Raw genomic sequence first — 14,680 nt, forward strand, 5'->3', positions numbered from 1 at the left:
GCCTGAGAGGGCGGTACGGCTCTAGGGCCTGAGAGGGTGGTACGGCTCTAGGGCCTGAACAGGGTGGTACGGCTTGTGAAAATATTCCATGTAACTCCTTTTTAGCCTCAGGAACCTCTCTGCCGCTTCCACAATGATTTCTATCTTATTGGACCTTCTTTCCCCTTTGGCATTGCCATTTATCACCATAGGTATAATGGCCACATAGTCCACCTTAACATTTTAAATGGCAGGATCCTGCAAGTGAAAGGGAACCCCTGCAGCCTGGAGTGAAGGCCTATCCACCACCATGGACTCCATTCACACCCTCAACCCTTTTAACAGCTGCTGCATGTGATATGCTCTGGATAGCCCTGACTTTGGCCACCTCATTTTCTTTCACCCTTGTGGGGCATTTGAACGACTTGGCTTCATGGTTCCCACCACAATTGCAACATGTCACATTTTCATCACTTTAATAACATATAATATGATATTTTCCACAACTTGGACATCTCGGTTTCTCCCTTCTGCAAACGCTCAAAACATGACCAAAAGCTTTACAATGATCCCACTGCATTGGTCTTGGGATAAAGGTTCTAACTCTGTAGTTAATTTACTCTAACTGCACTGGAGTAGGGAGAGACTCCATATAAAAATAAAAAAAAGAACAGATTTTTCAGGCCCTTGAGCCGTCTTCACTTTTTCACCCTTCACCACACAATTAATCCGAAGTGCATCAATCACTCCAGGAATATTTTTCAACATCTACTTCCCACGTGACTCCAGATATAACCCCCTTGAGGGGTGCCCTGTTCCTAAGAGACACACACACAACACTTCAAACTTATCAAATCGGGTGAGACGCAACACACATTTCTTCTGATCCTCAGAAGCACAAAACATCTAAATGATCCTCACAGCCTTCACTTTACCCAGCACTCTCTTCACCAGTCAGGATATCTCAAATGGATTCTTCAAGATTGGTAATCCGATCATCTGCTCCTCATTTATAAACCATACTCCTACAAGATACGAAGTGACATTCTCATCACTGTAGTCTAGTTTGCTCCGTTTTCCATTCTTTTGGACAATATTCCAATTCTCCTTGATTTTACCTCCATGAGATTCCGAATCCACTTCATCATTCCCCTTCCGCCATCTTTTTCTCCTCTCTGAGTGGATAATGTCACTGCACTTCCGTAGAAATGGGTAGATTAAATTATTCTGAGCCCCTGGGCACCGGCCAAAGGCCTGTGACATGACCAGGCAAAAGGGCTATTGGAGGAGCACCCTTTTCAAATGGAACAGTAATCTGAGCCACTCGGTCATGTTGTCAACAAGGCAGCATGGTGCATCGTCCAGAAACATCTCTTTTCAAAATAGTTGTCATTGGGAAGGCAGATTTTTACCAAAAGCAAACCCTTTTGCATGTGAAAACAAAGAAGCGTACTTCGTGCTTAATTATGTTACTTTTGTTTTAAGGCGACTTCCTGAGGGCTTTAAACCGGGCATCTGGCCCGAACGGTTCCCAAACTAATGCAATTAACTTTCGCCATATGCAAAACACAATTACCCGGGCGCCTGAGCCAAATTAATTGAATCCCCTCATGGCACCCGAGCCAGATTCATCGAATACCCTCATGGCACCCGAGCCAGATTCATAGAATACCCTCATGGCACCCGAGCCAGATTCATAGAATACCCTCATGGCACCCGAGCCAGATTCATCGAATACCCTCATGGCACCCGAGCCAGATTCATCGAATACCCTCATGGCACCCGAGCCATATTCATCGAATACCCTCATGGCACCCGAGCCAGATTCATCGAATACCCTCATGGCACCCGAGCCAGATTCATCGAATACCCTCATGGCACCCGAGGCAGATTCATCGAATACCCTCATGGCACCCGAGCCAGATTCATTGAATACCCTCATGGCACCCGAGCCAGATTCATCGAATACCCTCATGGCACCCGAGCCAGATTCATCGAATACCCTCATGGCACCCGAGCCAGATTCATCGAATACCCTCATGGCACCCGAGCCAGATTCATCGAATACCCTCATGGCACCCGAGCCAGATTCATAGAATACCCTCATGGCACCCGAGCCAGATTCATCGAATACCCTCATGGCACCCGAGCCAGATTCATCGAATACCCTCATGGCACCCGAGCCAGATTCATCGAATACCCTCATGGCACCCGAGCCAGATTCATAGAATACCCTCATGGCACCCGAGCCAGATTCATCGAATACCCTCATGGCACCCGAGCCAGATTCATCGAATACCCTCATGGCACCCGAGCCAGATTCATCGAATACCCTCAATCTTTCTAGGTTCACACTATCCTTCTACTCTTTCTTGGCAGGCGTAACATGCAGGTCAAAATACAGTTGGGGCTCTACTGGATTGGAATGTGAAAACATTATTTTTGTTTTATTTTATTTCACCTTTATTTAACCAGGTAGGCAAGTTGAGAACACCTTTATTTAACCAGGTAGGCTAGTTGAGAACACCTTTATTTAACCAGGTAGGCTAGTTGAGAACACCTTTATTTAACCAGGTAGGCAAGTTGAGAACAAGTTCTCATTTACAATTGCGACCTGGCCAAGATAAAGCAAAGCAGTTCGACACATAGTTACACATGGAGTAAAACAAACATACAGTCAATAATACAGTATAAACAAGTCTATATACGATGTGAGCAAATGAGGTGAGATAAGGGAGGTAAAGGCAAAAAAAGGCCATGGTGGCAATGTAAATACAATATAGCAAGTAAAACACTGGAATGGTAGATTTGCAGTGGAAGAATGTGCAAAGTAGAAATAAAAATAATGGGGTGCAAAGGAGCAAAATAAATAAATAAATTAAATACAGTAGGGAAAGAGGTAGTTGTTTGGGCTAAATTATAGGTGGGATATGTACAGGTGCAGTAATCTGTGAGCTGCTCTGACAGTTGGTGCTTAAAGCTAGTGAGGAGAGATATTCTAAACTTCAGAAGCCAGCACACATTTCAAATAATCCAGTGCAGCCTGTAATACTGAACAAATATCTAAACGCAACATGCAACAATTTCAATGATTTTTCTGAGTTACAGTTCATATAAGGAAATCAGTCAATTGAAATCAGTTCATTAGGCCCTAATCTATGGATTTCACATGACTGGGCAGGGGTGCTGCCATGGGGGGTTCTGGCTCCCAAGTGGGTGGCCCAGCCAATCAGAATAAGTTTTTCCTCAAAAAAATACTTTATTACTTACAGAAATAATCCTCCGTTTCATCAGCTGTCCAGGTGGCTCGTCTCAGACTATCCAACAGGTGAAGAAGCTGGATGTGGAGGTCCTGGGCTGGCGCAGTTACACGTAGTCTGCGGCTGTGAGGCCGGTTGGACGTACTGCCAAGTTCTCTAAAACTACATTGGAGGTGGCTTATGGTAGAGAAATTAACATTTAATTATCTGGCAAATGCTCTGGTGGACATTCCTGCAGTCATCATGCCAATTGCACGATCCCTCAAAACTTAAGATGTTTGTGGCATTGTGTTGTGTCAAAAAACTGCACATTTTAGAGTGGCCTTTTGCTGTCCCCAGTACAAGGTGCACCTGTGTAATGATCATGCTGTTTAATCAGCTTCTTGATATGCCACACCTGTCAGGTGGATGGATTATCTTGGTAAATAAGAAATGCTCACATACAGGGACAAAACAAATTTGGGCATACAATTTGAGAGAAATACGTTTTTTGTGCATATGGAAACTTTCTGGGATCTTTTATTTCAGCACATAAGACCAACACTTTACATGATGTGTTTATAGTTTTGTTCAATATATTTAAATATTTTAATATACATATAATATTTAAATATTATATATATATATATTTTACCTTAAGTTAAGTCAGTTAAAGAACTTCTTCAGGGTGGGTTCCCTGTGGGACGGTTGAGCTAACGTAGGCTAACGTGATTAGCATAAGGATAAAAGTAACAAGTACATTTCCCAGGACATAGACATATCTGATATTGCCAGAAAGCTGAAATTCTTGTTAATCTAACTGCACTGTCCAATTTACAGTAGTTATTACAGTGAAACGATACCATGCCATTGTTTGAAGAGAGTGCACAGTTTTGAACATGAAAAGTTATTAATAAACAAATTAGGCACATTTGGGCAGTCATGACAAAATTTGAACAGAAATGCTATGGTTCATTGGATCAATGTAAAACTTTGCACATACACTGCTGCCATCTAGTGGCCAAAATCTAAATTGCAACTGGGCTGGAATAATACATTATGGCCTTTCTACATTATGGCCTTTAATTTCAAAGATGATGGTAAAAAAAAAAAACGTTTATTTTCTTTTTATTATCTTTTATCAGATCTAATGTGTTATATTTTCCTACATTCCTTTCACATTTATACAAACTTCAAAGTGTTTCCTGTACCAAGAATACCAAGAATATGCATATCCTTGCTTCAGGGACTGAGCTACAGGAAGTTAGATTTGGGTATGTAATTTTAGGCGAAAATGGAAAAAAAGGGGTGGATCCTTATGAGGTTGTTAAGAACAAATTCTTATTTACAGTGACAGCCTACCGGGGAACAGTGGGTTAACTGCCTTGTTCAGGGGCAGAACAACACATTTTTACTTTGTCAGCTCGGGAATTTGATCCAGCAACCTTTTGGTTACTAGCCCAATGCTCTAACCACTAGGCTACCTGTCGGGAAAACACTTTATTTTTCTTTAATTTGACTGTTTTCCACCCAACAACCTTCAAAAAGGGTATTTACCACCCCTTGTATCCAACTGCATCCATCTTTCCCTGAAGTGTAACTCCCGATCACTCCTCCATGGTTAGAGACGATGAAATGTATCTGGCAAAGATAGAGTCATGTACAGTAACTACAGTAAGAAGAAAGATACAGTATGGTTAGGAGAAAAATACACTAAGAAGAAATATATTACACTCTTATCCAGTTAGGGAAACAGTCTATATAGGCCATATCATTTTGTGAAGGTATGCTCTTTACTGTAATATGATACAATATATAAAACAGTATATACTGTATGTGATATTATGTGATATTATAAACACAAAAAAACAAGCTCATTTGTATCAGTTGGTGGTTGATGAGGTGGTCGTTGGCTAACTTGTAATCCCTGGATTACAATTGTCTGTCAACTGCTATAAGGTGTCGAATTATGAGCCGGGCGATAAACCACATTCCCTTACGTTTTATTTGTGTTCAGTATAAATAGATTTTAAAAAGGGCAGTAGAAAAGAAGAAAAAAAAGAGTCAGAAAATTCAATATAATATATAAACTAATTCAATGGTAAGAACATTTGGGAGTAGTTTGAACCTGCCTTTAATTCAATATTTGTATTGTCACATCCACTGGATAGGTGCAGTGAAAAATGTTGTTTTACAGATAGGTGCAGTGAAATGTGTTGTTTTAGACAGGTGCAGTGAAATGTGTTGTTTTACAGATAGGTGCAGTGAAATGTGTTGTTTTAGACAGGTGCAGTGAAATGTGTTGTTTTACAGATAGGTGCAGTGAAATGTGTTGTTTTACAGATTGGTGCAGTGGAATGTGTTGTTTAACAGGGTCAGCCATAGTAGTACAGCGTCCCTGGATCAATTTAAGGTTAAGTGCCTTGCTCAAGTACACATCGACACATTTTTCACCTTGCCGGCTCGGATACTCGAACCAGCCACCTTTTGGTTACTGGCTTAACGCTCTGCTACCTTCTGCCCTAAAGAATGTCAAAACTCTGATATGCTTCCACTGATTTATTGAAATTCACAAAGAGAAAAAGTTTCCCCCATTGGGATCCATAGCGGTTCCAAGGCTCGTCGACATTCTGTGATGGCTAACTGCCCTTTTATGGATTGAAGTGAGTTTGTTTTAGGTGATATTTTCCAGAATATCATAGGTAACATCACAGTACACATATTTTCTATTGGAGATCACATTTGAAATTCCGATGTAACAGTTAATGAGAGCACTGCCTCTTTTAAAACAATACTTTAAGCTAAACAAAAATATTAGTAACCATATTTACAGTACTGTCATGACATTGGCCTGGGGGATAGGTTTATGACAGTCCCCCCTTTTTCCTCTCTCTACCCTACTGAGGTTACATTTGCAAAACCCTTGGTTAACATAGAGATTCTGGGAACGTCAGAAGGTGGGGGGAAATTAACTATATTCTGGTAATCCGACCAATGGAACATATGCGGTGGTACTTAATGAATATGATGTCAGTTCGGTTGTCATCTGAGATATTCTCATCAATGATAAGATTACATAAACTCTACATTGGAAAGTCTACACATCAGAGTTGTCGGATTCACATGGAATTGTTGTTCAATTTAAATGTTTGAATATGAAATTATTTGTGATGGGATGAAATGTGATTTTAGCTTCAAAAATGTGAGATGTGGCTTTACATAAGATAGGGCTGCTCACTCAGTGGCCCGCCCACGTGAAGAGACAGAGGTTGTAAACTATGAAACACACCCCTTTTCTCCCTTCCTATATAAAGCCTTGACAACAACATAACTTTCTGTTCTGATGATGGTCCTATGTCAGAATGGTTCAGATAATAACTACAGAACGAAGCCAACATCAGCGTGAGCTTTGGTTACGAATGGTATGAACTTTGAACTCTTATTCAAGTGAAGTGATACCTCCTAGCCGTTGAGTTAGCAACAGCTGCTGCAAACAAGGGTTAGGAAGGAACAGACAGAGTATCCCGTCTATCACACAACGAGGTTACTAAAACTTATCCAATTGAGAGACATTCTTCAAAGGATAGAGGACTCGGTTTGGCAACACGGTCTTCCATCTACCACCAACCTACTGAAGCGCAGCTCAGAGTAAATATTTATTGCATTTTCCTTTTCCAAATGGGCGGTAATTTAGAATGCATAAGATACTGTATTTCCGATAGCACAGCTTCTTCCCTTTGTTCCTCAGTCTTCCGGCTCTTTCGCTCAAACCCAGCCCTTTTCCTTTGTGTAACAAGCTGTCATATCTGTTCCGCCCGCTAGGGACGTTTTCCTTTATGACGTAATTTGTAATCAAGTTATGATTAATTGTGTGTATGTGTAATTCTGTGTGATTAGTTAGGTATTTAGTAAATAAATAATTAAACCCAATTTTGTATTGCTGATTCAAATTGTTAGCCAGGGTTCGTGCAGATAACTAAGAATCTACAACTTTCAGATGAGACTGAATTAAGGTGATGATTAATGTTGACTGCTATTGATGTAAATTATTACTAGGTCTTTAAGAGTTTATTCGGAAGATAACAGCTCTATAAATATTATTTCGTGGTGCCTGACTCTCTAGTTAATTACATTTACATGATTAGCTCAATCAGGTGATATTAATATAGAATAGCATGTCATATTACTTAATCCGGCATAGCCAAAGACACAACAGTACATTCTTGGGCTAGTCATAGCAGGGGATTCATCAGAGAAAACATTTCATAAAAAAGTAAGAAAAAAGAATGTCAACATAACAATAAGCTGTGATCTGATTATTCAAAATGCCAGAAGTGTCCATTAACACCGAAGAACATAACAAACCAGGCAATGGTGAATTGGTGAACCATTCTGTAACATAACAGTGGAAAAACATCGACATAAACGATAGACTGGATAATCCATCAACACTAGACTGGATCTCTCATTCTACTTCAGAGGCAACTGATACCAAGAGGTGTTTGAATCTAGTCGGACATCTCTATGCTATATTACGTCATATTTAAACTCAGTTTTACACAGATTCTCCATTGGAAGCCCCACCAGGCTTATGGTGAGTAAGACATATATGGTATCAAATGGTCCTAATAATATAAGGCCAGGATGGACTGGCCATGGGGACCCTCTTTGACAAGTGCCGCCAACCACTAATATAGACACTGATAGTGCAGATTGTGGATACATAAGGATATATCTAGATACATGAGGACTGTCACTGTACACACATCCACAGTTACAGGTGAGAGAGAATGGTGTCTCATTTCACATGGTCTCCGGCTCCAACTTTTGTTCATTTTTTCAGGGACATCTTGCGAAGTCCCTTCATACGATACAGCAAGCCATCGATGAAGTCCTGTCAGGAAACAGTAGAGAAGATGTGAGAGAGAGGTGGTTATCCTGTTTACAGGTCAACCAGTCAATACGTGCACGCACAGCACACAGTTTTAGGTGTGTTTATGGAAACTTAGTGGAAGTATATCTCACATGTTGTGGTTGTAAGAGTCATTTTGATAGGGTGTATGTTTGGGTTTGTTTTGAGCTGTCACTTCTCACCACTAGAGAGCAGTCTCACTGGGGTAAGGGGTTGTGTGGTGGGGTCAGGTCCTGGGGTCGTCTGTATGAGGGCCCAGGTAAACAAGTAGCAGTCACGCATGGGTCAACGGAAGATTCACAGTTTTTTACCGCACCTCACAAGATAATAATCGATCATTTAGGGGCTGCTTATATTTGTCCTGTTACACACTTGTACAAGCGTCAGTGTGTCATGGAAATGTGTTTCTTTCATATCCCAACTCTCCCTGAGACACCCACAGGGTGTGGGGTCAGGGCCAGGGCCAGGGTGACCATTGTCCAGCGCCCCTGGAGCAATTGGGTTTTCACCTTGTCGGCTCTGGAATTCAAACCACCAACCTTTAGGTTACTGGTCCAACCCCGAAGGCTATCTGCCTCCCGTTAAAAAGATTGCCTGTATCATTGGATTATTCATTAAACGGTACCTCACCCATCATTAGCGTGTCCATAACAGTTTCTACATACTTCATGAATCAAGTAGCTAACTTAGTTACTATGTTAGGCTTTTCCTTTCTCTCACCTTTCTCTCAGCTGAATGTGCATGGGGCTCAGAGTGAAGCTGTTTAGGGGTGGATGGCTCATAAAATGACTGGAATGGAGTGTAATGGCTATGAATGGAGTGTAATGGCTATGAATGGAGTGTAATGGCTATGAATGGAGTGTAATGGAATAGTATCAAACACGTGTTTGATACTATTCCATTCCGGACATTATTATGAGCCGTCCTCCCATCAGCAGCCTCCACTGCTAACTACATTATCAAATCCAAAGGGCCTTGCCTCTCAATGCAATTTGTTTGGTGCTTCCTCACCTCTTTGGGCTTGTCACAGTCTTGAAGAAGGTCCTGTAGAAATAGACATGGGAAACCATGAACCCTTTTACTCTGACTCTTTATTAAAAAAACACAAGGTGTTTTTGACAGATTTAGAACAGGGTTGAAATAGCTTTAGTTCTCGTTTAAATAGTTTGAGCGTTTGGTTGAGCCTGTCAATGCCAGATGGGCTGAGTTTTGCACTTTGGGGACTGTTCCAATGCCAGCCAAATTCAATTAAGCACAGCTACAGTATTTGCAGGAAGATGAATAGTATTTGTACCCAGGTCTGAATAGACCAAGGATTTTGAGCTCACATGTAGCTTTGCTCTCTGTTCTGCGTCTGATAGATCCAGCAACTCATCCATGTCAATTTCTAACTCTGGAATATCCTCCTCCTGGAAGAAAGGCAAAACACAAACAAAGAGAGAACTGGAATAAAACAAGAACCCAAATGTCAACAAGATAACTCTCCATTTATTCTAATAATACATTTAACCAATGAAAAAAAGGCTATTCTGAGTCTGAATGTCCTCTCTGTCAACTGTACACTAATGTATTTCTTCATCCAGAATATACATTCTGAGAAAGGGCATCCGTTGCTTTCTCACTCAACCATTTTCATGAACCTGATTGTTGATGGATGACACACACACACAACGATCACTGTGAAATGAACAAAGCAAATAAAAACATTCCCTTTTTTCCCCTCCTTTTTTCCCCTCCTTTTTTCCCCTCCTTTTTTTGTTGTTGGTTGCCAGCAGATTTCCATGCTGATAGGAAGTGATAGAATTTTTGTGACCCACACAGTCACGCACAGATAATAGTTCAGACACTTAGTCTTTTGTGTTGACGGCCAACAAGCAAAACATTCCCTGGCATACACTGGGCTTTGGTGGACCACAGTTGTCCCACTAATCATGCAGCCACAGCTACCAAAGAGCCAATGACATACTTTAAAAGTAAACAACCACAAAAAGGAGAACATATTGTGCACCTATAACTCTACAATTCCCATTCACACTGTTCTTCCATTTTAATATCAATGAACTATCGCAAACTTCTGACATAATGTGGATGGTAGATCTCCAGGAAGAGGTTTAGGCATAGAGAGGGCAATAGATCATAAGATTTACCCAGAGAACACTTTCCCTTGCAAATTAGCTTCCATTGAAATGATCCTTAGTTTTCAACGATCATTTCATGAGTATGTTGGCCTATACTAGTAAATCTGTTCCCTATTGTACCTACAATTTGTCTAATGAGACAAAATGGCTGCCGATCCTGATAGTAGATGATGGGAAATGACTGTTGACATCATTAATGAGTGGGGAAACAGCCAGGAAAACAAAACACAAGTGCACCTAATGTTCCCTGCACACTTACGCAAAGACAAAAAGGTTCTTATTCAACGCAGCATCATTTTTTTGTCTAATTAATGCATGAAGATCATTTGTCATTTGTGTTGAGATGTTGCTTTTCAACAGCATTAGGGAGGATAATGGAGAAAATGGGTTGGGCACTGAAATGGTTTTCAAGAACCGCAATCATGAGTACAGTGCATTCATTTTTCAAACCTCAAAATGACTTTGCAACTTATTTAGAGCTGCATTGCAACTGACAAACAGGCTAATTATAAAGCTCTTAATTTACAGTTGTCATCTCCTGCATTATGGTCCCTTTTTGTTGTACCATTCCAGAACAGGAAATTGTGGGCAAGAAGGAAGTTTGGCCTTGCCCTGTTTGTTTTCTGTTAGGTTGAGATAAAACAGGGATGCTTTCCAAAATACATTCTAGCTTATTGTAGTGACATTTTTTTTATCAACTTTAACTTCCTTTATTTTTTCTCTTAGTTAGTTCCACTAACTGAGAAGGCATCAAGGAGCAAACACATTCTGCCCAATAGAAAATATAGTTATAGACCAATGAGGGTAGTACGCTACAGAGGATAGTGCTTCAATCAATCAGAGGGTAGTACTTCCTGCCATCCAGGACCTGTCTACTTCTTCCATTTAAGAATGATGGAGGCCACTGTGTTCTTGGGGACCTTCAATGCAGCAGAATTATTTTGACACCCTTCCCCAGATCTGTGGCTCGAATTCCTTCGAACTCATGGCTTGGTTTTTGCTCTGACATGCACTGTCAACTGTGGGACCTTATATAGACAGGTGTGTGCCTTTCCAGATAATTTCTAAATCAGTTGAATTTACCGCAGGTGGACTCCAATCAAGTTGTAGAAACATCTCAAGAATGATCAATGGAAACAGGATACACATGAGTTCAATTTCGAGTCTCATAGCAAAGGGTCTGAATCCTTTTTTAAATAATGTATCTGTTTTTCAATTTTAATAAATTTGCAAAAATGTCTAAAAACCGGGTTTTGCTTTGTCATTGGGTGTAGATGTGTGTGGATTGATGAGGATTTAACAAAATGTGGAAAAAGGGAAGGGGTTTGAATCATTTCCAAATGCACTGTACATATTACCTCAAATACCTCATTAACATCTATCCCTGCACATTGACTCGGTACCCCCTGTATATAGCTTCGTTGTTATTTCATTGTGTACCTTTTTTTTATTTATTTAAACTTGTTTTATTATTATTATTTCTACTTTTTTTTGTAAATATATTCTTACTTAAAAAAAAAAAGGTTGGTTAAGGGATTGTAAGGAAGCATTTCACAATAAGGTCTACACCACATGTGACAAATAATGTTTGATTTGATGAAAGGGTGTACTTTTTGTCCCCTTTGGAACTTGAACTAAATGCAGTCCCTCTGGCTCATCTAAATCTACAAGACAGCCTATTCCGCTGACACGGCAGCCTTTAGCATCACAACTCTGGAAAGCCAGAACAAGCTTGTCAGCAACAGTCAGACTCTTAGAAGTAATGATCATAAAACGAGGACAAGGAAAATCATTAGGCTATAAAGCTAGATAAGGCTAACCCTGCGAGCTAAATGGGCCATTATCCCTTAAATGCAATACATTAGCTAATGTTTTGTATTGTATGACTGGAGCTTTAAAAGTTATGTTCACCCCTCCTGTGGTAAACTTCAGATGTAGGATCTTATTTTGAGCTAATTTGTTACAGCAGGAAAATAATCTTGCAGCAACAGGAAATGTGAATTATAATGTGGATTATAATTTTTGGACATTTTTGTAGGGGTTGATACATTTTTCATTAGGGCAAATCAAGTCAAATTTGTGAAAGTGAAAATGACAAAATGTTAGAAACATCTTTAAAACTCAAATACACTACAAGTTTGCAAGTCCTGATTGGCAGGAACATTCTCAGCAACAAAAGAGTGATCAAATTAAGATCCTACATCTGTAGTTGTCCATTAAACTCCATTCAAATCCACCTCTTTATAGGTATAGTACAGGGGTTCCAATTAAGGTATTTTGGCAGCTGATGCTTAAGGTTACGCTGTGGGGTATTTCGACACAGATGCCTAGGGTCATGTGTTGAATTATTGAAGGTTATTCCTTAATTCACGTGTGGTTGCAGGGGTAGACTTTATCGGTAGCTTGATATCTTTTTTTGCTATTTTTCTCTTTAAAAACACACATTGTATTACAAACCCTGTGGAATTTAACAACAGCTAGGACTAGTTTCATAGATTGTGTTGAAACGGCCAGTATGTACCATCCCTGCCTGCATTCAACACCATACACTCATCATCGGTACTCTATAATCTGAAACCAACTATTACTAAACCATTAAAGCTCAGGTTCTATAATTTAGGTGGAAATTAGTTTAGGTATTGGGAAGCCAATGTCATTCACCGTGTGAAGCTAAGAGAAGGTTTAAGCACAAATAGCTGAGAAATTAAGCTGATCCCCAGAATATTAATCAAGTCAAGAATCTTTGAGCAAGAAATGTTCAGTGCCTTTATCTACACTGTGGGCAAACATGTTAAATCTTGGTAGGCTAACTGATGAAGGTAATCGCTTACCTGCCGTAGCATGCAGAGAGGATTTTCTCTGCAGGGGGAAGTCAATAAGTCAGCCATTTTGTTTTTTGGAATGAACCCCACACACAAAAAAAGAATGTGACCTCTGACCTGTGTGGTAGTGGAAGCTTAAACCACCTTTGTGGCATACTGGAGGGTAATGGATATGTTTCTGCTTCTACAATGTTTTCCTTTTAGTTTAGTGAATATTAATAAAGTCCAGATTACTTTCGTTTTTCCCCCCGTAGCAAACCACTTCAGACCTTCCTTGTATCACTTGGCAAGCTCCTTTACTCAATTCCAACTTTCTTTCCACTGGCATAAATCAAATAGAACACACGAACTGACTGCTACTTGGGAAAATGCTACAGTATTTACTCATTGAGTAAAAAGTAGATTGTTATTGTCTTTTGATCTTTCCATCCTTTCTCAATCATGTATGAACTATTTCTAACCTCAGTGTCTTGGAAAATAATAATGCTATCTGATAATTTATCATGAATGCAGTGAGGGTCCAATCCCTCAGATCTGGCTAGGTCATCCTGGAGAATGTCAAGATTAAATGGCTTTGTCTTGATTTGAACCCACAACACAGTCTGCTGTACACTACTTTGGTATTTCCATTAATATAGGAACAAAGAAACAACTATTCAGAGACAACAATGAGTGCCTACCAGGGACGAAATATCAAGGAAACTTTTTAGAAAATTAACAATATTCTTTTGAAGGAATATGATAATAAGCTGGTGGTGGTTTCCCAGGCCAGTTCACTGTACTTCTCCACCCATACAAATGTGAGGCTTTACACTGTGAAAGCAGCTTCAGTTTTAATAATCAACTTTTATCTTTCAATCAGAGCTACTGGACATGGTGTTTGTACTAAAGATGCAAATGTAAGATGTATTTCATTGATTCTATTATTGATTATGTAAAATATTTTTGGCCACCACTGTACTATACAGTGCATTGTATAGCAGCATACCACCCTGCATCCCACTGCTGGCTTGCTTCTGAAGCTAAGCAGGGTTAGTCCTTGGATGGGACACCAGATGCTGCTTGAAGTGGTGTTGGAGGGCCAGTAGGAGGCACTCTTTCTTCAGGTCAAAAAAAATATCCCAATACCCCAGGGCAGTGATTGGGGACGCTGCCCTGTGTAGGGTGCCGTCTTTCGGATGGGACGTTAAACGGGTGTCCTGACTCTCTGAGGTCATTAAAGATCCCATGGTACTTATCGTAAGAGTAGGGGTGTTGACCCTTGTGTCCTGGCTAAATTCCCAAGCTGTCACCTAATCATCCCCAGCTTACAATTGGCTCATTCCTCTCCCCTGTAACTATTCCCCAGGTCGTTGCTGTAAATGAGAACGTGTTCTCAGTCAACTTACCTGGTTAAATAAAATAAATTGTTTCAGGCCAACTTTTATTATGGACTTTCTTACAATGGGGGCAAAGGGGACATTGGATGGGGAAAATGGGGGCATTGGATGGGGGCAAAGGGGACATTGGATGGGGGCAAAGGGGACATTGAATGGGGGCAAAGGGGACATTGGATGGGGGCCAGCACACCGATTCTATTGTCACCCACGC

General features: G+C 40.4%; 1 protein-coding gene across 2 annotated transcripts in view; it reads right to left on the reverse strand.

Moving 5' to 3' along the window:
- Positions 1-5,762: 5,762 nt before the first annotated feature.
- The window catches only part of LOC109900219 (protein phosphatase 1 regulatory subunit 14B), a 10,813-nt gene continuing 1,895 nt past the window's right edge, over positions 5,763-14,680 (reverse strand). The window contains exons 2-4 of one of the 2 annotated variants that reach the window (XM_020495910.2): positions 9,459-9,539; positions 9,142-9,174; positions 5,763-8,112 (exon numbers count right to left, since the gene is read on the reverse strand). In XM_020495910.2, coding sequence (XP_020351499.1) covers positions 8,050-8,112; positions 9,142-9,174; positions 9,459-9,539 — 177 coding nt within the window. In that variant the 3' untranslated portion in view covers positions 5,763-8,049. Of the gene's footprint in view, positions 8,113-9,109; positions 9,175-9,458; positions 9,540-14,680 lie in introns of both variants that reach the window. The other variant, XM_020495911.2, reaches the window with a different exon arrangement.

This window comes from Oncorhynchus kisutch, linkage group LG12, assembly GCF_002021735.2.
Source record: "Oncorhynchus kisutch isolate 150728-3 linkage group LG12, Okis_V2, whole genome shotgun sequence".
NCBI lineage: Eukaryota > Metazoa > Chordata > Actinopteri > Salmoniformes > Salmonidae > Oncorhynchus > Oncorhynchus kisutch.